At 33.0% G+C, this 21431-nt stretch overlaps 3 protein-coding genes across 3 annotated transcripts; 1 reads left to right on the top strand and 2 right to left on the bottom strand.

Annotated features, from left to right (window-relative positions):
• Positions 1-6077: 6077 nt before the first annotated feature.
• Positions 6078-11878, bottom strand: LOC134279725 (probable ATP-dependent RNA helicase DDX47). Its single transcript, XM_062762143.1, has 13 exons — positions 11758-11878; positions 10080-10173; positions 9426-9614; positions 9145-9216; positions 8760-8830; positions 8533-8580; positions 8329-8400; positions 7973-8089; positions 7464-7610; positions 7185-7261; positions 6922-7053; positions 6474-6603; positions 6078-6243 (listed from the first exon to the last, which is right to left on the bottom strand). The coding sequence occupies exons 1-13, from the start codon at positions 11836-11838 to the stop codon at positions 6124-6126; spliced, it is 1350 nt and encodes a 449-aa protein (XP_062618127.1). The 5' UTR covers positions 11839-11878; the 3' UTR covers positions 6078-6123.
• An 86-nt stretch (positions 11879-11964) lies between these two features.
• LOC134279724 (PHD finger-like domain-containing protein 5A) lies at positions 11965-15006 on the top strand. Its single transcript, XM_062762142.1, has 4 exons — positions 11965-12090; positions 13697-13720; positions 13870-14036; positions 14477-15006. Exons 1-4 carry the CDS (start codon positions 12039-12041, stop codon positions 14564-14566), a joined length of 333 nt encoding a protein of 110 aa, XP_062618126.1. The 5' UTR covers positions 11965-12038; the 3' UTR covers positions 14567-15006.
• Positions 15007-16252: 1246 nt separating this feature from the next.
• On the bottom strand, positions 16253-20725 carry LOC134279726 (J domain-containing protein-like). Its single transcript, XM_062762145.1, has 6 exons — positions 20642-20725; positions 20355-20433; positions 20106-20245; positions 19694-19844; positions 18165-18325; positions 16253-16683 (listed from the first exon to the last, which is right to left on the bottom strand). The coding sequence occupies exons 1-5, from the start codon at positions 20717-20719 to the stop codon at positions 18255-18257; spliced, it is 519 nt and encodes a 172-aa protein (XP_062618129.1). The 5' UTR covers positions 20720-20725; the 3' UTR covers positions 16253-16683; positions 18165-18254.
• Between the last annotated feature and the right edge of the window lie 706 nt (positions 20726-21431).

Raw genomic sequence — 21431 nt, 5'->3', positions numbered from 1 at the left:
ACTGTAGATAGATATGAATATACTTTAAAAAAGCATACTCAGACCTTGAGGTCATGATGCAAAGTTGATGTGCTTTTCTTTGAAGTCAATATTTCTATGGATCAACCCCTTTTCCGATTGGCTTGTTGTGAACAGCCAATTGTCAGTTAAGTTAGTCTGTAAATTAGAGTAGATGCTGTTCTTGTATGCAGTGCATCTTGGGAGGTCAGTATTGAGGTCTGATAATTAGAATTTAATGGAAGTTGTCAGATGTGTAACTGCGAGAGAGTCACGTAGTCAAGCTAATTTCATTGATCTATTAAAGTCATATAACATTTCCTTTTAAATGTCATGTGTATTATTTATATATACTTTTTTTAAATGAAAACAAATGCAATTTCATTAAATAATAACATTTGTTAAATATTTTTTAACATGATTTAAGAAGTAACAATATTGGTTGATGAAATACTCATGTAGGAATTACGTGACATTACTCATTAAATTGTAACAAGTTTTTCAAAAAAATTCAGTTTGTGACCTAAATGATTCATAGTTCTCAGCTTTGATTACAAGTTATAGTAATTGATAAATGAGACAATTTAAAGAAGAATGACCACATTTTGTATGAGATGTTCCAAGACATTTAATCATGGGGGTACAAATGTGAAAATTTTATAAGACTGTTTCTAAGTTTTTAAGGAGCATTTAGTCACATTTGAGATAACATCAAATGAAAATTGTTTCACAAAAAAATTGAATTTCATGTTTAATTTTGAGATTTTTTAAATTAAATGATATTTCAAAGAGTCATCCTTCCTAGCTGAGGATCGGATATCCTTAAATATTTTACTTTAAATTTTCAAATGCCTGTTATTTTCTTCAGCCAGGATATAGGACTCGATCGGGATTCAAACCTGAGTCTTCTTTTATAATCTCCTGCTTTAAGTGCTGAACTGAGCTTATAAATCTGGCCATCAGCAATCATTTAATCCATCAGAAAATCAAGTTTATATTATTTTGATATATCATGTATTGCTTGCATTGCAATATGATGTATATATATATAATGTAACTCCATACCTTACACTTTAATAAATGCATGTCTACGAGAAAACCATGCAGAATGCTATGAAAGCATTCAGTTTTTCAAAATGTCTTGAAACTTTGCATACTAAGTGAGATCAAGGCCACTTTAATTTACTTACTGGCTAAGTTTGGTGACATCATTTGATTGGTTACCTTGTATACAGGGATAATTAGTTTATTGGCGGGAAATCTCTATAATACCCACCATTGAAAAATCTTGTATCAGTCAAAAACAATATATTTAAAAATGGCTGTCGCTTATAGAGACAAAATGGTTACATTATCGATATCATGTAATGCTTCATTGTTAGACTACCAAAATAGGAAAAAGGTGTGTCAGTTACCTTTGACTTTTTAAAAAATAAAAAAAAAAATAAAAAGGGGAGGCAGTCCTCAAGTGCCTGTGCTTTAAGTCACCTTTGAAGGTAAATTGTTTTATTTTTTAGCTCACCTCAATGAAGTTGAGATGAGCTTATGCTATACCCCTGGCATCGGCATCAACGTTGGTGTCCCAGTTAAAGTTTTTGGAGCAGGTCCATTCCCAATTTAGTAACTATAAGCCCTACCAGGACCAAACTTGCATTGGTGTTGCATCTAGGGATGGACGCTACCAGACAATTGCTTCTGATGCTCTAATCTGACCTACATTTTCCAGAAAAGTGACCAGGTTCAAGTTTTTGGAGCAGATCCATTCCCAAGTAACTACCGGTATAAGCCCTACCTGGAACAAACTTGCGTGGATGATGCATCAAGGAATGGACACTACCAGACAATTGCTTCTGATGCTCTAATCTGACCTACATTTTCCAGAAAAGTGACCAGGTTCAAGTTTTTGGAGCAGGTCCATTCCCATTAACTATAAGCCCTACTTGGAACAAACTTGCATGGATGATGCATCAAGGGATGGACACTACCAGAAAATTGCTTCCCTTACAGAAATTTCTGATAAGTGACTTATAAGTGATTTATTCTTTTACTTATAAGTTGTTTATTCTGGACTTACACTTCACTGATACATTTAACTTATAAGTGACTAATATATTACTCATTAGGATTTTATATGCAAATGAGCTGCTTGACCTATAAGTGACTTATAAGCAAGTATTAGCCACTTATGCTTTATGCAAGTATAGTCACTTATAAGTGACTATAAGTGACTTATAAGTCAAGCATTAACCCTTCATACTTTATCAAGTATTAGTCATCTATAAGTCACTTATAAGTGAAGTACAACACTACCTGTAAGATCTTAATTTAGAACAGAACTTCCAACCATGCAGGGGTTGCATGATATGTTCAAAGCTATTTTTTACATATATACATGTATCTGCACTTAAGATGAAATAATCAAGTAAAAATTTTATGGAAAAAAATCACTTTCATATGACATTTCTTTGATGATGCAAACTTAACATATTAATTCAGTTTACAAACAAAAATGTTGAACAAAAAGGCAACAAGATTTAATGACCTTGAGGCTTCTTCAAATTTATGAAATCTGAAGCAGCTGAGTCAATTGATTCAAAATTTCAGGCAAAGGTAGTTAAAATAGAGAGATTATGTAAATAGAACCTACTTGTTGTACCTGATGGGAAGGCATACTCAAAATAAATCTAAAATCTCCAACATCCTTTCACAGACACAAACTTGGTTTCAAATTCTTGTTGCTGATCTCTGCAGAGACAAACTTTCTGATTGGCTAACTTGAATACCCATAATGCTCCTTGAGAGAAGTCTAGTATAGGGTAAAAATTCTAAGTCCACACTTATTCTTCGCTCATACCATACTGATCTTCACTTATAAGCGAGGTACAAGTGAAATATTCACTGATATGTAGCTCATCTTTACTTATAAGTGAAGTATTAATGAAATTCGTTCCTCATTTATACTTACTTTGACTTATAGTACACTTATAAGTAAATTTCAAAATTTATAAGTGACTTATGAGTTGCTAATAAGTGGATTATAAAACACTTATAAGTTTCTATTAGTTTTTTCTGTAAGGGTTCTGATGCTGTAATCTGACCTACATTTTCCAGAAAAGTGACCAGGTTCAAGTTTTTGGAGCAGGTCCATTCCCAAGTAACTATAAGCCCTACCAGGAACAAACTTGCATGGATGATGCATCAAGGAATGGACACTACCAGACTTGCTTCAGATGCTGGATCTGACCTAGCTTCTGGAACAGGTCAAATCCCTAATGAACTTTAAGACCTATTTTAACAGAACTTGCTTGAATATTGTTGTCAGGATAAATACTGACTGTTAAAAAAATATGATGTGAGATCTGCATTGACTTAAGCTGATAACATTTGTCGAGAAGAGCTTCGTAATCTTTGATTATCTATGTTTTATTAGATAGAAAATAAAATGATAGGAAAATATTTACTTTTCCAATGTCTTTGTCCGAGATAAAATTACAAAAAGTACAAAAAGTAAAATTGTACTTTATTTCTACCTAACTGTACTAGTTCATCTCTAGGCCTGGTTAAAAAATCACATATTTGGCGGAACAAATAGAGACAAAAGCAGGGAGTGCTGTAGCATGTGAATTTGTGGAATCAAGAGCATGTAAATATAAGGAATAACTGTCAGATTTTTTGATTTCATGATGATGGTCAATGGATTGGCTTGGACATTCCTTCTTTAAGGTGTAAAAAGGTGCAACTGTATCACATTACAAAAGTCAACGTCATTTAAATATGGGCAAATGGATGTTTGAGGTCAATTAAAATAGTCACTTGTCAGGAAAAAGTACATGTATATTTATCAGATCAAACATCCAAAGCAAAGCTAGCAGAGTACATCCCTAGCATGCATAATCCATGCCAATCATCACATTACATAGGAATGGAGCGCAAAGCGATGCTCGTCATTGTGAGCTCTTAAAGCAACGCTTGGGCGAAGAGAAAATTCAGACTACTGCACATTCATTTGACAGAATTTTTTGACGCAGTAATTTGGACCCACAATGCATAGCTTCGTACACAAAGCTAAAGCAATATTCTCGCGAGAATAAGAACAAAAAAGTAAAACAAATATATAATAAACTTGCCTTAATTTTATGAATAAGTTGCAGAAAAATAGTCAATAAAACAATTCTTCATTTAAAATCAGCCCTGTTCAGGATTCGGTTTGATAATGCAGCATGCATACAACATCATATGACGTCAAAGTCTTAGACACTCCGAATGTCACGTGCGGTTAGATGAGCCCGATCTAAATGAAAACTGGATCTGCGCTCGCCCTAATGGTCGCACCGTCAACATATTAGTTATGTTCTGCCAAGAGCAACTTTTTAGTACCTTGTAGATCTTTTAAATGGCTTTGAAATGTCATATCAAAATCCTGGGAAAGCTTTGCTGCCCCTGTGATAATTTTGTCTGGTGGTATACTAAAATCTGGCATTTCATTGTATCTTAATAATGGATTTGTCTCAGGCGTATCATCAGGAATATCAGGTAATCTGATAAGTAAAGAATAAAATAACAGTTTGAAAGTTAGTTTAAAGCAGAGGAAATTTTAAAATTAATAGCATACCAATCTTGTCAACAACTGCAGCCACAAAATGTTACTTGGTTGAACCAGGCTATCTTCAAATAACACTTAGACAGTGTCAATTCAAGAAAATTTACTTACAAAAGGCTGTATATACGTTACAACAGTTTAGTTGTGGAAGCAGTAAAAGAATATATGTACCCATTGGCTTATGATGCGAGGAAATTCGAACTGATGACCTATATGCATTATGAAACAGTGTATCACTCTTTTTCTCCAAAGAATACTATTTGTGTTAACCGTTAACTTACAACAGATGGAATCCTGACATTGTGTAGTTTATGTTGATCAATCGACGTTGGATGTGTGCTATACATGGTATAAACAACCTTTTTCCGTGCCGACTGATCATCATGGAAGCAGACATCTTGGAAATCTTCAGTATAACGAGCCCGATTTAATTTAAAAATAAATCAATGTGAGTCTTTCCTTTTTATTGCTATGTTTCATGGCGATTTGTTACTTATCAAAAAGCATTTTGTGTGCTCTTTTGTTATATTTCTGCAATAATTGCAAATTACTATAAACAGCACTACAATTAATCTACATTTCACTTGAAAAACATAATTCTCTACCGTGAAAAAAAAGTTCCCTTGATCAAATTTTAAACATTTTCTTTTCATAATTTAATGTAGTTTAACTGCATTATTTCTATCTGATTTATATACTGACAGGTGGAATCCTGATAAAATATTCGTTTACTTTTAATTCCTCTACTTCAATTCATTAAACAAGAGGTATAATTGGACTGCACAAAAAACTTATTATCAATTTGTTGCACACGTTTATTCTCAAAAATACTTTTAGACTATTTAATTCAAGTTTGCCTTTTCATAATACATTAGAACTGTACATAAATTATCCTTTACTTTTCCATGAAAGAAAGTTCAATCGATATATTCACAACAAGAATTTCCTCTTTATCCTAGAGTTAAAATCAATGACCACTTTCAAAACTAGCAATTTCTGGGATTTTCAGCATAAAATTAGATTTGTTTCTTGATTTTGTTGTGTTTGCTGAATTCAACAACTTAGAAACTAACAAAATTAAAAATCCATACGTCATCTTAATAATGATTTCAACAGAAAACATAAATCAAAATTGTCCTAAACCAAACTGATGGTTGGACCAAATTGAGAAATAAAGGGATCAAGTTTAAAATTAATGCAAACACTAGTATTTGTTCAAATGTCCTTTCATGTAAAGTTTTTTTAAAAATCTGAAAATTCTAGTTTCCCAATTCAGCAACCACAGCCAAAATCAGCAACATTTCTAATTCAATCTAATCAAAATTAGATGTTCCGAATCTGCTACCATTTCTTAAACGAATGTTATGAGAAGCGGTAGCGGATTCGGAACATCTAATTTTAATTAGATTGTTCTGAATTCAGAGTTTTTATGGCTACTTTGTCCTTTAATATTCATTAAATTTATTCAGACAAAAGACAATTAAACTATAACAATGGTTTTAATTAACATATATACATAAGAACAATCAGGATTTGTGTTTTTTCTTTTTGAATTTTTTCCGCACTCCCAGGGCTTCCTCTGTGTCGTCAGCTTCTTCGTCGTCATTCTTACGCTTCTTTCTTCCTCGTTCTGTCTCATTCATTTCCTGAAAAATAACAGCATTCTTTAATGTTCATAGACATAAAAATTTATTTAAAGAAATTTGTAATGTTACTTTTATTATCAAATAATTATTCTAATGCACATTTAAAGCCTAAATACTCATGACAATCAATAATACATGTGCACACTTCCAATATCCATAATGCTCTACTTCAGTTTTTACAAGTACTGTATAAAACCTTCATCAATGTATGACCCCATTTTGCCACCCACCATTTTGGCGAATCTCTGTGCCTCCGTTACTCGTTCCATCAGTTGCATCACTTCCTCTTCCTCTGTTTTATACAGCGGCAGCTTCTTACCGATCAGGTGTTCTATCCTCTGGTACAGCTCCACATCATACCTACAGATCAGTTATAATTCATCAGTACCCCCATCATGATTTATTAGAATTTACCAGGTGCATGCAAACATGTACCAGAAATGGCTAATCAGCAATTACATGTTCATGCCTACTTCATGGTAAATAAATCTATGTGAAAGAATTTACAATAACAAATGGTCTGTTTATTGCAACATCTTGTAGTACATGACTGTACCATTTTTTATATTGTGAAACATTCAAATCATGTACATGCAGTATGTGGATGCTATGATAGATGGTAATAATTTGATATCTTAAAATTGTGACAAATACAAGCGCAACATGCTATAAACTTACTGTGAAACAAAGGTGATGGCGACCCCAGAACGGCCAGCTCTTGCTGTTCTACCAACTCGGTGGATGTAGTCTTTAGAATGTGTTGGGATGTCAAGGTTCAAAACAACATCAACATGTGGTATGTCAAGACCTCTGAGTGAAATGAAAATATGTTTTCAATAAATGACATCTGATTTTTAAAAAAATATATTGTAATGTCCCTTTTATTCATTGTATTCATGAAGTTCGTCTGATTCATTTCTCCAGTTCATAATGAAACAAACCTGCTTGCTACATCTGTGGCAATAAGAATGGATCTGTTTTTGCTCTTGAATTTATTCAAAGCTCCAAGTCGTTTCGACTGAAAAAATTTATTACAAATACATGTACATGAATTATGTTATGGTTTTGTAAAAATGAAAACAACAGTATACTGAAAGTATTAGACTAGTATTCATGAACAGTAGGTAAAATAAGTAAGAAAATGGTTTATTATAGTGACATGTGATTTACAAATGCATTGAGAAGCATATATCATAGTAAAGAAAATGTTAAAAAATTACCTGGCTCATTTGTCCATGGAGTGGAATTGCAGTAAGTCCCAAGTTGCGTAACATTAGTGCCACTCTCTGTGTGTTAGCGCAGGTACTACAGAACACCATGAAGGAGTTACCAGCCAACTCATTCAAAATGTACACCAAGTAGACATCCTGAAATGATAGAGTATTAACATGTGTATTGTATTTCCACATTAATATGCGTGAGGATTAAAACAAATCTGAATTGTCTTTGTAAGGAATCTTCTATTTGTGTTTAAGCAGTTTTGTTATTTCTTGCTTAGAGGTTTCTGAAAAGGAGATGATTCGAAAATGTCTCATGTCTATTTGATTTCATTATCTCTCCTTGAAAAGAAGAATGTCTCTTCATTTCAACAAATTTTAATTCTCATCAACCGGGGGTGCTTTGTACATGGAGGTGTTTGACTTATTGTTTCAAGAGGAAAAATTGAAAATGAGTAAAAAAGAAAAACATAAAGCAAGTAAATAACAACAGGTAACTCTAAAATATATACCTTGAATTTCACAGGTATAAAAAGGTAGTACTGTTGGAGTTTGTCCACTGTTTGGTATTTTGATGATACTTCAACTCTCACTGGGTTCTGCAGAGATGCCCTTTGTAATTTTGCAACCTTGTTCACAGAACAAACAAACAAAACATTGTTCAAATATAGAGATGTCATTTTTACATACTAACTTTTAATGAATATATATGTACATGTACACAAAGACAATTCTCAAATGTTACATGGAAAGAAATTTTTACATTTTAAAACATCTTTGTGCTAGAGCTTAGAGAGGACATCAAATGACAAATAATGAACAGAAAGTTGACTTCAACGTGAGCCAGGATTTCATCAAAATACCGTACCTTTTTTGTCATTGTGGCAGAAAACAGCAGAGTTCTTCTCTCTCTTGGTATAACTTTCAGGATTTTATCAACCTGTAATATAAGTCACGAGTTAGAAATAATTCATACTGAAATGACAACACAATAAAAGAAATACAGTTTTAAAAAGTACTGCATGCTTTACTTCAGATTCTTATGGGATGTATTTTCTCAGTAATCATTTACCTCTTGTTCAAAATCCATATTGAGAATTCTATCAGCTTCATCCATGACCTATTGAAAAAAAGTTAAAAAGTTAAAAAGTACTGATAAGATAAATTACAGAAAGGAAACGCTTTTGAAGTGAACATACAGGGGTATTTGTTACTACCAGGCATTTAAATGGTACGTATAGTATGCTATGTATAATACATATATTATATGGAAAATCTACCGGTAATGATTTTTCTTACCAAATATTTGAGAGACCTTAAGTTGAATCCCTTTGTATTTTCTAGGTGGTCAACTAATCTTCCTGGGGTTGCTGTTGGGGAAAGTATACATAAAATCAATTTTTTTTTATCAAAATCAAGCAATATATACATAAAAATTCGATCATGAAATACTAGTGCTAATGAAATTATTTAGACAGTCATGTATCATTATTAATGTTTCTATTAAAATAATACGTCCCTTCAGATTTGATTTATTTATAAATGAATTCTAACAACTTCAACATCATTTGTCTCAGAAAATCTAAAAGCAATATTTAAATTGCAGTATTTTATTATCTTTCATGCAAAAAATTAACAACTTTTACAATTATCCAAACATTCTTTTCTATAAAACAGTTCTTACCTATGACAACATGAGGTTTTTTAGCCAGCATTAGAGCTTGTGTCATCATATCAATTCCCCCGACAATCACAGCTGAAGAGAAAAACACAGTTAATGTCAATACATACTGTATATGTAAGTTACCTATATCTTAATCTTCAGTGTAAAATGATCAATTCCTAGATATTTGATGCCTTTGCCATCGAAAGCACCCAAACAATGCATGCAAGTAAAGAAGGTATATGGCCTTTTTTTAACCTGAATCTTGAACTAACTGTATAAGTTAACAAATTTCTACTGACCACATTTGATTCCAATTGATGCCCCAAGAGCCTCGAACTGTTCAGAAATTTGGAAAGCCAGCTCTCTTGTAGGAGTAAGGACAAGAGCATAGAGTCTCTGGGGGTTATCAAGCAGTGTCTGTAAAATGGGTAAGGCAAATGCTCCTGTTTTTCCTGAACCAGTCTCTGCTAATCCAATGACATCTGAACCTGTTATAAATATATGTATATATTCCTTATGTAAAAGAAATCCTTGCAACAGAATTTTACTATTCATTCAAATGTTAAGGTTACTGAACTTGAAAATTTAATGACCAAGTGGTTAACTGACTAAAAGACTTTCTGTGTTCATAAAAAATAATTAGGACTTAGAATACAATAATTGTGAATTAATATAAATAAAATCATAATTAAATATTTGATTTACACATTTACTTCTAAACAAATGTTCAAGATGGGTAAACAAATAATAACAGTTTTTGTCATATCATTGCACAGATTGCAGTCTTGATTAAAGTATTTCTTTAAAGTGTCCAATCTCTAAGTAAATAACCCTAGAAATAAAAACGTTTACTTTTCCCAAGCCTCAAATTTGCTTAATATATTTTACTCATATTGACACATTGCAATCTGCAACTTTTTACCCAACTTTTAGTTTTAATATAATTACTGTACCTTGCAAAGCAACTGGAAGAGCTTCTCTCTGGATTTTTGTTGGGGCTTTCCATTTTAATTGTTCACAGGCCTCACAGAGAACATCAACAATGCCCTGCAATAAAGAATGATTACTTGAAAGACTACAATCATTTGGGCTGAATTTTACCTTTGAAAGGTCAGATTAGAAACAAGAATTTTATTGTGATAAGGAGTTACAGGGATGTCAAAAGTGAAAGTTGAAGTGGACAGGACATTTAACCTATTCTGATCATAAAAAATGGTCAAAATTTGGGTGAGATTTCCCAAATCACTTTGTGTAGTACATGTACTGGTCTGAGATTTGAAGAGACATCGGTTCAATTTTTCAAGTCTCAACAAATATTTACTGTAGTCTCACTCAAGACAAAAACAGAATATTATAGATGTTTTAAAATTTATGGTTTGCAAATATGGAATGAATTGCATAATTTTTTTAAAGAGTTATCCATCATTACCAAGTTTTAAATCTGCATGTAAGAAATTACTTCCAGTCTACAAACTAAAATGTACATCCAAATGATTATGTACAGAATTAGATGCAAGGTTTACATGACCTGTGTCAACATTAGCTTTATTAGGGCCAATTTCATTTGTCACTGATTGGCGTACGCCGAATTGCGACGGTCATATGACCGGCGTAAAACGGCTAAGAGGCAAATGAAATAAACCGGCGAAAACATTTTTTAAAATGAATAATTACGCTAAATGATGACCAGTTAATTAAGTTTAATCACTTTTTACATTATGTCTTAGTAGAATAATTCGAAATTCAATTTAAAATAAACCCATGGACCTCATGAAAAATGTTATTTTTTTTTTAAATAAAAACATATTCTAAATATATGAATAGAGATTTGCTCAAAATATGCAACAAATAAAGAACATGTCGATTTGGTGAAAAGTATCTGCATTTTCACAGTTATTTTCTCTTCCCGCCATATTTCTAAGACCGGCCATTTCCTCGCCAGTCATTTCAGACCGGCGCATTCGGCGTACGCCGGTGAACCTTCCCCGGTCAAATGAAGTAACAAGCCGGGTTACAAAAGGTCAAGCGGCGCATTCGGCGTACGCCGGTATAACAAATGAAATCCTACCTTAGTCTACTCGCTTAATCTAATAGTCTGCTTCAAATACGTCACTCTACTACTATTACCAATAGAAATGAACCATAGTATGAAGTATTTGAAGCAGATAATTCCTGGAACTCTTCAGCATCTGAGGTTTAAAAGAATAGCTTATTGTTATGAAAAATAAACAGCTTTGATTTAAACTTTTTAAAGATAAGATACGAAAGTTTTATAGTGATAGAGACTTAAGAGGATAAAGTTGAAGCAGGCAGCTAATTCATTTCAGCCCGCATCAAATGAAACAAGCAGTTGAAGTCCGGGCATGAAACACCAAATGAGGTAATGTGACTGACATTGCTCTGTGTTTTAGTAGAGACATCTGTCCAAAATTTTTTGTCTCAACGAATCTCACTGAGATTAGACCACAATGTAAATAGTTTTGTAAACTACTCGTGCTATCATGAATAAATAAAGGAGTAAGGGCATTAAAATTATTTCACTGAGATTGAATTTAGGAGGTCATGATTTACAACTTTGTTTTGTGTACTAGCCTTGTAACTATGAAAAAAATCAATTATCTTCTAAATTACCAGTGACTTAAAAGTCACGATCTCTGTCTCTTCAGCTTCTGTGGGATTTGTTTCTTCTGTTTTCTTCTCACTCGTGTTCATTTTTCCAGATCAATGTTAACAAACAACTTGCATATTGTAGTAAAAAATGCTATGAAGATAAAACGCATTTGAGACTTCGAATTCGATATTAACTCGTACGCATTGCAATATCGTCTTCGTTATATGTGCGTTTGATATTGTTTCGTTTGAGCGTTATAAAGAAAAGTAAATGTTTGACATAGACAAAACGTTTTCTGAACATGGCAAAGCATCACCCTGATCTTATTTTCTGCAGAAAACAGCCTGGCGTAGGTATGTTATGTGGGGAAAGTATTTTTGTTGTATAAATAACTTTGTTGTCTTTTACTTTAGCCATTTCTATCATAAATTATTTCATAATCTAGAGTACTTCGTGCTGCATGGCGTGCCTGAGATTTCAATTTGTTCTTGTTTTGCATCCCATCGAGAAATTTTCTCTTATATTGAGAGGTCATACTGAGAAGTCACCACTTGTAATGGAGGGCTTCAAATTTATACCACTACTCCGTAGGTCTTCTCCATCTTAATTAAAATATACATAAACAAATGCAAACAATTTATCTGAATATTAATTTCTTATCTTATAGCACATAGCAGTCTAGTCGAACTATGTGAAGTAGAGAACAGAGTGGATAAGATGCCCCTGTGGTCGAACCCTCAAACGGGGGTATACCCCCAAACGAGGGTTTTCCTTCCCTTAATGCAACGCGCGAAAGTCAAGAACGATAACTCTTCTTATTTAAAAAATATATATTTTTTTAAAAATCACAAAATTGCAAAAATGATTCGTCTACACCTTTGTTTTCAATTTAAAAAAATAATAAATTACATTTCGTTTTTAATTACCTCATTTCTGAAGCACAAAAGTTTGTTTACAGGACAGGAAATTCTGACGGGCACAGAAGAAAGTGTCGAAAAATAATTAATAACATGTTCATTACACAAAATTTGTAATACCGGGGAACGGAATTATATGTAGTTTAACTTTAAACAAAACATTGTTTGTTTATTCATCCGTTTTTATTAAATTATGCATAAAAAATCTATTTGTATCAAACCTGGTGGTTAAGGCACAGGTAGCCCATTTCCTCTAACTCTGATGTTATGGTTCTTCTCCATGTTGTTCGTGGTCTACCTCGCTTCCTTTGGGAGAGAAAAAGTCTCGATTTTTGCAATAAACATATATTTTTTCGCAATAAAATCTCTTTAAACATCTTTAATCTATCAAATTTGAGTACATACACAGCTACGAAATAATCCATCACTTTGCACGAGCATATTTTGTGGACCACACATTTTTCCGTGAAAACGGCACTTTTTTGAGTGTCTGCGCATGCGCGTACCCCCGTTTGAAGGTACGGATTTCCTACTTCCGTTTACCCCCGTTTGAGGGTTCGACTAGACTGCATAGTATCTTAGTTTAATAGAATAATGTAACTGTGACGCAACATGATAAATACCCTATTTTTTGATACAGTGACACTTATCCATCATCAGTGTGACTGTATCAAGAAATTTGGAGCTCACCATGTTGCTCCGTTCCTTCGTTGGCCACAAAATGCAAGTAAAGCAGAAAGTAGGTAAAAATAGCTACTTTGGGTAGGTTTAAATACCTACGTAGCTATTAATAGCTACGTAGATAGAAGTAGTCTTTGGACTGGACCTGTTAAATACATGTATTTGTGTCAAAAGTGACATGTGTTGTTTATTCTGCAAATATACAAGGTTCAGACTAGTACATACACAATTTTCTCTGAGCAAAAGGTGATATTTATTTCCTCTCACTTTCTAAATTGTTTTCTTCTTCTTTTTCATTGAAAATTATTTTCTTTAAATATTGTCAAATATTTGTTTATAATTGCTATGTTTTCTTTTCCAGCTATTGGTAGACTGTGTGAAAAATGTAAGTTTTCATTTGCATTGTAATTACTAAAAGTTTAAAAGAATAATACTTCAAACATCATAATATGTAATTTAATATTGAAGATTTTGTACTTGGAAACAAGAAGAAATTGTTGTTAACAGTTTTCCAAAAATGCATTTGTTTTGCAGGTGACGGTAAATGTGTAATATGTGATTCCTACGTCAGACCATGCACACTGGTACGGATCTGTGATGAGTGTAATTACGGCTCGTACCAGGGTCGCTGTGTGATCTGTGGAGGGCCGGGCGTGTCAGATGCTTACTACTGCAAGGAGTGTACCATTATGGAGAAAGATGTGAGTATATACAGACAATTGTTTATACAGATATTTGTTTTTAAAAGGCAGTTGAAATTCTGTATCTTGAACATTGAAATTGCAGTAATCATGAATGCGTCATGGTGAGGTGGAAATCTCAATCTCTTTTTCTTCAACAAACAGTCAAATCTTGTTTATTTAAAACTTGATGCCACTAAGAAAAAAAAAACTGAGATATAAGACGATTTGATATATTGAAGGTATAATAATTAAAGAAATTGTGATTAGGACTTCCAGTTCACTTTGACACATTCATGATGTTGGTGTTGCAGATATCAAATTCAACTACATTTTAACATTGATATCTCAGTTTCTTTCTTGGTCTAATCAGGTTCAAAATCAGTTGACTGCAATTTGTAATACATGTACATTGAAATCGATATAGATTATAAAATGAATCAGTTTACTTTGTCTTTTAGAGGGATGGATGTCCAAAGATTGTGAATTTAGGAAGTGCAAAGACAGATCTGTTTTATGAAAGAAAGAAATATGGATTCAAGAAGAGATGAGAACTGTTGTTGTTGTGTGGGAAATTATCAAATGACAGAGACATCAGAAAATCATTCTTTGTGAATTGTGAGCAAATTTTATGTGTGAAAAACTTGGTGCAAGCATTGGTCTGCCAGTTGAAAGTGCAAATGGTTACTCATCAGCAGTTTTGTATTTCATTTAAATATCATAGTCTTAATTATTTTATCATTCTCTACTTTCAGTAGGAATTCAAGACATTATATACATTGTTTTTATTCCATTATTAGTTAATTTGTACAACAGGAAAAAATATCATGTTGATATTCTAAGAATTGCCAATTATAAATTAACAATGAGTTCTATTCAAGCTAGGATTATACTGATGTGCCATTGGCATGTTATTTTAATTTTGCATTCCAAACACTGCCAGGCAATTTCATAAAAGCATCTTTCAATAAAAGAAAATCATGAGAAGTTTTTTTTCTCTGCAGAGTTGTGTCCTCTTTAATAGGGAGGTGCATGTAAATTGAAAACGTAGAAATACAGGTATCAGTTAGGTTGATAATTATCAACATTTCTCTAAAGATGGAGGAACCATTGACAATCACAGTCTATGACAGTCACAATTGACAAGTTTCATGAAAGTCTTTTGTAATATTCAAAAGTGGAAACAAACACCTTAGTGGCAAAATAATGGACTTAAAATCACAATTTAGATTATAATCTTCATAGAGTCTCTAAGCTGATGTGACAAATTTTGCTGGCATTCATCTAGTGTAAATTTATTTCTTTAAATTCATGAAGCACAATTTGTTGTTTTAGCTCACCAGAGTTTGAGGCCCAAATGAGCTTTTCTGACCAAGCAGATCTTGATTATTTATGTCCATATTTAGAGCAGATCCAGGGATCATTCAAGAATTAAACAGAAGAGTGGAGGGGTTAACAGTCAACACTTTTATTTATAAGCTGCTTTCCGTCTTGTAAATGACTTTTCCTATTAACTATCCAAATAGGGGTCTGTATTTCATTTCCAAGGGGGTCCAAGGTTTCTTAACCATCAGGTATATAAATTTATACCTTTGAATACCTCAAAGGATTCTTTTCTCCTCCATGGGGAGATATTAGAGAAAATGTATGGGAGGTGTATGTTCATGTAGTAGTATGTGGAAATATAGAGTTTATGAAAGTTTACTGGCATTTCTTTATGAAAAATATGTTCTTTACAAAAAATCTATATTATGACTCAAATATTGAATGCCACATAGGTATAAGCTTTCCCAACTTTTTAGAGGTGACATAAACTTCAACCAAAAAGTTGCCTTTCATTTTAAATATTTACTGTACAATATTATATATACGTACATAACAACAGCATAAAACATCAATAAATATTAATTTAATTTAAAACTAGAGGTACTGTGAGCAATGAGCTCACTAAATGATACCCCCCGCCTCCCATATGAATATAATGGCAGTGTCCATGTTTTGCTCTGGAAAATCAAAAATATATGTCAGATCAAAAAGTAAAATAGGAGGTGCATAATGGCAATATGTAATTAAGAATCTGTGAAAGTTTCATTAAATTTCCTTCAGTGGTATGAGAGGAGTTGCGGATAAGAGATGGGTATCCCAAAGCGTAACAGACGGACGGACAGACGTACAGACGGACGGACGGAAATACCGATTACTATATACCCTCCCACTTTTCAAGCGGGGGGTATAAAAAATAAGACTTAAAATACACAATTTTAGAGATTCTTTGGAATGATAATTCACTTGGAAAGTATGTCTGCAAAAAACAAATTATTGCTTGGATAATTTTTCATGGATAAATAATAATTAACAAAGCTGTAATACATAAGAGACAAATTATTTATGACATGTTTATCGGCTTTCTAAATAGTTTGACCAACATTCATTTCCATTTATGAACTGCATACACTTGTATAAAAGAAAGAAAACCAAAAAGGAGGGAAACAAAGCTAACACAACAATAAATAATACACATAACAATACATAGACAATATCAAATATCTCAATACAAGATGTATCTGAAAAATATGCATCTGATGACTAGAGACTTTAAGCTTCTTTTGGACCCCATTTAAAACTAGCACATGCAGAGCTTTAATTTCTGGTAATACTGAAACATATACAGGGCTTTCAAAAAGATTTGAACCAGGTGGTACAAAAATAGGAGGTACCACTTGGCAAACGCCGAAGGCGTGAGCCTGCTAGGGGGGTTCGGGGGCATGCCCCCCCGGAAAAATTTTGAAATTTAGAAGCCACGAGACAGCATTTCCTGGTTTCTAGACACATAGAAGTATGCTGCTATCAGTGTTATTTTTATGCCATGTTTCAAAGTTTATTTTTGGTCAATACACATTACATGTGAAGTTTAGCACTGGATGGGTGGAATTACATAGAAAAAATTAGTTATTTGAGCAGAGTAAGAAAAAGATTTAGGTTAAACTTCTAAGTTCTATGCTATATTTGTTTATATAAATGTGTTCAAAAAATGTTTGCAAGGATTGAGTTGTAAGTGTTATGTTTTAAATATGAAAAAAATTATTGAGTCACGAAAGGAAATGGAAATTCAAAATTTAAATTTATTAAAAGAGAAATGAAATTGTATTTGCATTAAATTAAATTCATTTCTGTTTTACAGTAAAGTGCAGATTTAAAAAAAAAATTTAGAAGCACTGCATGATGCATAGCATGTACCAATAAATTCAGCATATTTTTTTTATGCACTGGTACATGTACATATAAAATAATATACATGTGTAAATTAGACAAAGATGACATCAAGACTGGAGACAAAAAAAGATTAAGATATGACTCCCTCACTTTACTGGATATGGTTACAATATTGGGAAGAAAGTAAACGTCCGCAAGGTCATTCTCTTGACCACTAGAAAACTGCTGAATCAAAGAATTAAATGTGTGGCAAAAGAAATAGTTTCCGTTTTATGTCCTTTTGTTTCATCAGAAAGTTGCAGATATTCAAGACTGTAAGTAATTTATATCGTCAGCTGCGGATTTTGACACTTAAATTTGAAGAGTTGAGGCTATTAAAATGTACAGAGGTGGTCAAAGAACTATCTACTGTTCATGTCCGTCTCTCTATCGGTCAATTGTGTTGAAGACTTTCCGTGGTCTAGTTCCTTGTATCTTAAAATCTTTTGTGAAACTCATTACCATGGCTTTAAATTGACACTCTCATTTCTCACACCTGGATTCTTATTTTTCATTTTTTGGGCCGTATTTATTTAAAATATATTCCTAGTCATTAGCTTTTGTCAAAATCAGTGACGGTGGCATTTGATATCGAAATCTACTTTCGTTTTCGACAAGATCTGTAAGACGCGTTACGCAATCTCTTTTGTTTCATTTATTCAAACGCTTTAATGATCTTCTTGACTAACCAATCAAAAACGTTATTAGATACCATTACGGACTAAAGAATAATACAAAGCTACGTAACCACAACTTTTGTAAAACATGGTAGGGCCTATCGTATTTTCACACGATTTTTTTTTCTCCACTGAATATTTTGGCCGGTACCATGAATGAATCCAACCGGGTAAAAGTACCGGGTACCGGCAGATTTTGAAAGGCCTGCATATACATGTAATTTGAAATAAATCTGTAGATCATCTTTTTGTTCACACATTTTAAAGAACATCCCCTAATTAAATGTTCTGGTAGATTTTTGTCTCTCCTTCAGATTTCATAATTTCTGAACTTCTTCAAGATATCTGATGGAGGATCTCTCTCCCACTGGACTTTCTGATCTACAAAAAAGAAAATTCGACTCATTGAAATGTTTTCGCTTGTAACTGAAACAGGCAGAAGTTAAACATTTAAGCACAATTTCATCAAAATTATGCACAAGTTGACTAGAAGATAGTGAATACATGTAACATTAGATTAGAGGTATCTGAGATGGTGACCATCTAGCTTCAATAATGTAGCCCTCTCCCTTTTTTTTTTGAGAGAGAGAGAAAACATCAGATTAAACAATTGGAGAGGGCTAAATTATTGCAGCTAGTAACCATTCCAAAGGGCATTGCTTTTAACAAAAGACATTAGGAAGAAAGGGACTAGTAAAAGAGTGTTTTGAATTTGACCTTTACCTTTGACTTACATACACCTTTACTCATGAGAACTCTTTGGGAGAGGTATGAATCAGATGGGGTCTTTGAGAGAAAATATGCTCATGATAAGCTTTCATAAAGAGATCTGCTCTTGACCATTACCTTTGAACTGGAAGCTACAAAACTTGTTCAAGGTCACTGCACTCTCTTAATCTATGTGCACCCCTTGGGTGAAGCTGGATAGGGCTAATAGAAAAGAAAATATGCTATGGACAAAGATTTCAGTCAATTTTGTCTACCTTTACCTTTGATCAAGAGATCTGGTTCAAGATCAATACATATCCTCTATACTCGGTTGGTGAAGTACATGATCCAGATAAATCTAAGGGGAAAAATAAACTCATGCCAGTGATTTAACAGAAAGATCTGTTTGACCTTGACCAGATACCTTAAAACTTTGTTCAAGGTCTTTGCATATCCTTACTCCCTGTTACTCTAAACTAGTTAAGTTTAAGCCAGATAGGGTCGTGGAGGAGAAAATACCCTCTGGACAAGAATATTAATAGTTTGCAAACCATAAGCTTGGTCCGAAGAGAGAGAAAAAAATGCTACTGACAAGGTTTTAAATGGAGGTGTTTGATCTTAACTTCAACCAAGACCGTTTGACCAAAGCATCTGTGTTGGTGAGATGTTAACCTGATACAACCAAGGAAAGAATGCTGCTGATATTGGTTCCAGAAATCTGTATTGAACTTGACCTGTGACTTAAAAGCCTTTTTTCAAGGTCAATGCACATCTTTAACCCAGGGGTGAAGTATGGGCCAGTCAGGGACAAAGAGAGAGAAAATATGCTCTGGACGGAGATTTTATATGACCTTGACCTTTAATCTAGAAAATGGTTAAATGTCACAGTACACACTTTTTGTTGGACATTCAGTAAGTGAAGTATCAGCCAGACTGAGGGAAGCTTGACCATTATACTGGTAATTCAAAAATTTTAAAGCCATGCATTGTAAAAGCACTTTAATGTTGAGATAAAGAATGGGGAGTAGTATAGATACTTACTGCTGTATACTGCAGCATGTGAGATGGGCTCATTAACTTTGAATGGTGATGAGTCAAAATCATCCTCAGAAGATGGTTGTACACTAGTTGATGTCATGTGTTCCTGTGATTGTATTGTAGGCTGAGGTTTGACTGATGCCCAGTGTAATGTCTACAAACAATCCAGCTTTATGAGAAGAATAAAAACCTGTGTATTTTCCCTTTTAACTGTATCAAAAGTCTATTATTATATACATGTGCATTTCACTTCACAAAAATAATTTTTTTTTAATTTTATATTTTAGAATAGAATTCTAAGGAAAAAAAGATTAAAAAATTAAATCCCTATAAAATTTGTCAAGTATTGAATCAGTCAATCTTAACAAATTAATTCATTATACATGCCCAAGTGAACTTTTTCTGTAAAACTTACTGTCTTTGTTGCATCACGCAGTGCCTGCCACTTTTCAAATGGCACAGTGATTCCAGAGTTATTCCAAGTGTCATAAGCTTGTCTTTTCTCAGGATCGGTCAAAACATCTTTTGCTTGAGCCAGGCGTGCAAACTTTTGGGCTTGAACAAAAATTAACTGTTTTAGTTTTGATGATACATTAGAATTATTCAATTGTAGTGCAAAAGAACCATAGCTTTTAAGTTAATATTAATTTGTATAGATTCTAACCTGCTTGTGGATCATCTGGATTCTTGTCTGGGTGGAGCTCTAAAACTCTTGCTTTGTATTCCGTCAGGATTTGTTCAGTCTATTAAAACAATACATTTTTAAGACCTTTAATAACTGATTCTGTCTGGGTTCTTTTACTGTAAACTTATTTTATCATGTTTTAATTAATTTAAAAAACAAATTTATGTCCAATATTCATTGATTGTTAAAATTTCATAATCGTATTTTCATGAGTGAACATCTCATTTTTCTTGACACTTTATACTTTAAACTACATTGATACTTACTGTAGAATGTTCACTACATCCAAGAATATAATAAAAATCGTCTTCTTTATTCCTCTCAAAATCAAAAACATTCTCCATTCCTACTTTCACTTTCACATAGGAGTAGTCATTGACTGTTTTGATCAAGATGTTTTATTATGCCCCATGCGTGAAAAAAAACTTTCTTATAAATAATATTGAAATATATATAATATATCTAAGTAGAAATGAGTCACATGAGAAAGGAAAATAGTAGCATTTTTTTTCGGGTTGTTGTCTTGTGGATTATAATTCTTAAAATAATACATGCTCCCCATGCGCAGCGCATCTTTGAGTACTTTGCAATGGCGGAAGATGTGAAAGATGAAGTGGTTGAAATTCCAACAAAAAGGTTAAAACTTGACACGGAAGAAAATGATTGTAATCTTGAACAAGCTTGTTCTTCTAACAATAATTGTGCTATCGATAAACCGACAGGGAATGAGGATATGCCATCAACTTCAAGTGGTAAAGTTTCTCAAAAGTTATTCTCTCCCTTTGTCACGTTTCTTTTGAGAAAATGAAAGTAGAAATGTAAACAAACATAGTATTATTTTTATTTTATTTCAGAGAGTGGATCTCATAAAGTAATCGAGCCAGTGGAGGTAATGATTTAAAAATATATTCTACAAGTAATGTGTCGATATTATTATTATTGTAAATTTAAACACTGATCTTTTATGAATTCAAGTTACCAGACTGCCGTGAAGAGGGTGATAAAACTAATGATGAGGACTCTGACAGTGATATAAGTGATATATCAGGCTTGAGT

Source organism: Saccostrea cucullata, unplaced genomic scaffold (assembly GCF_032062105.1).
Source record: "Saccostrea cucullata isolate Sc308-1 unplaced genomic scaffold, CSIRO_AGI_Scuc_v1 ctg23802, whole genome shotgun sequence".
Taxonomy (NCBI): Eukaryota; Metazoa; Mollusca; class Bivalvia; order Ostreida; family Ostreidae; genus Saccostrea; species Saccostrea cuccullata.
The sequence above is the reverse complement of the archived record's forward strand: the minus strand, read 5'-3'. Positions and strand labels throughout refer to the sequence as shown.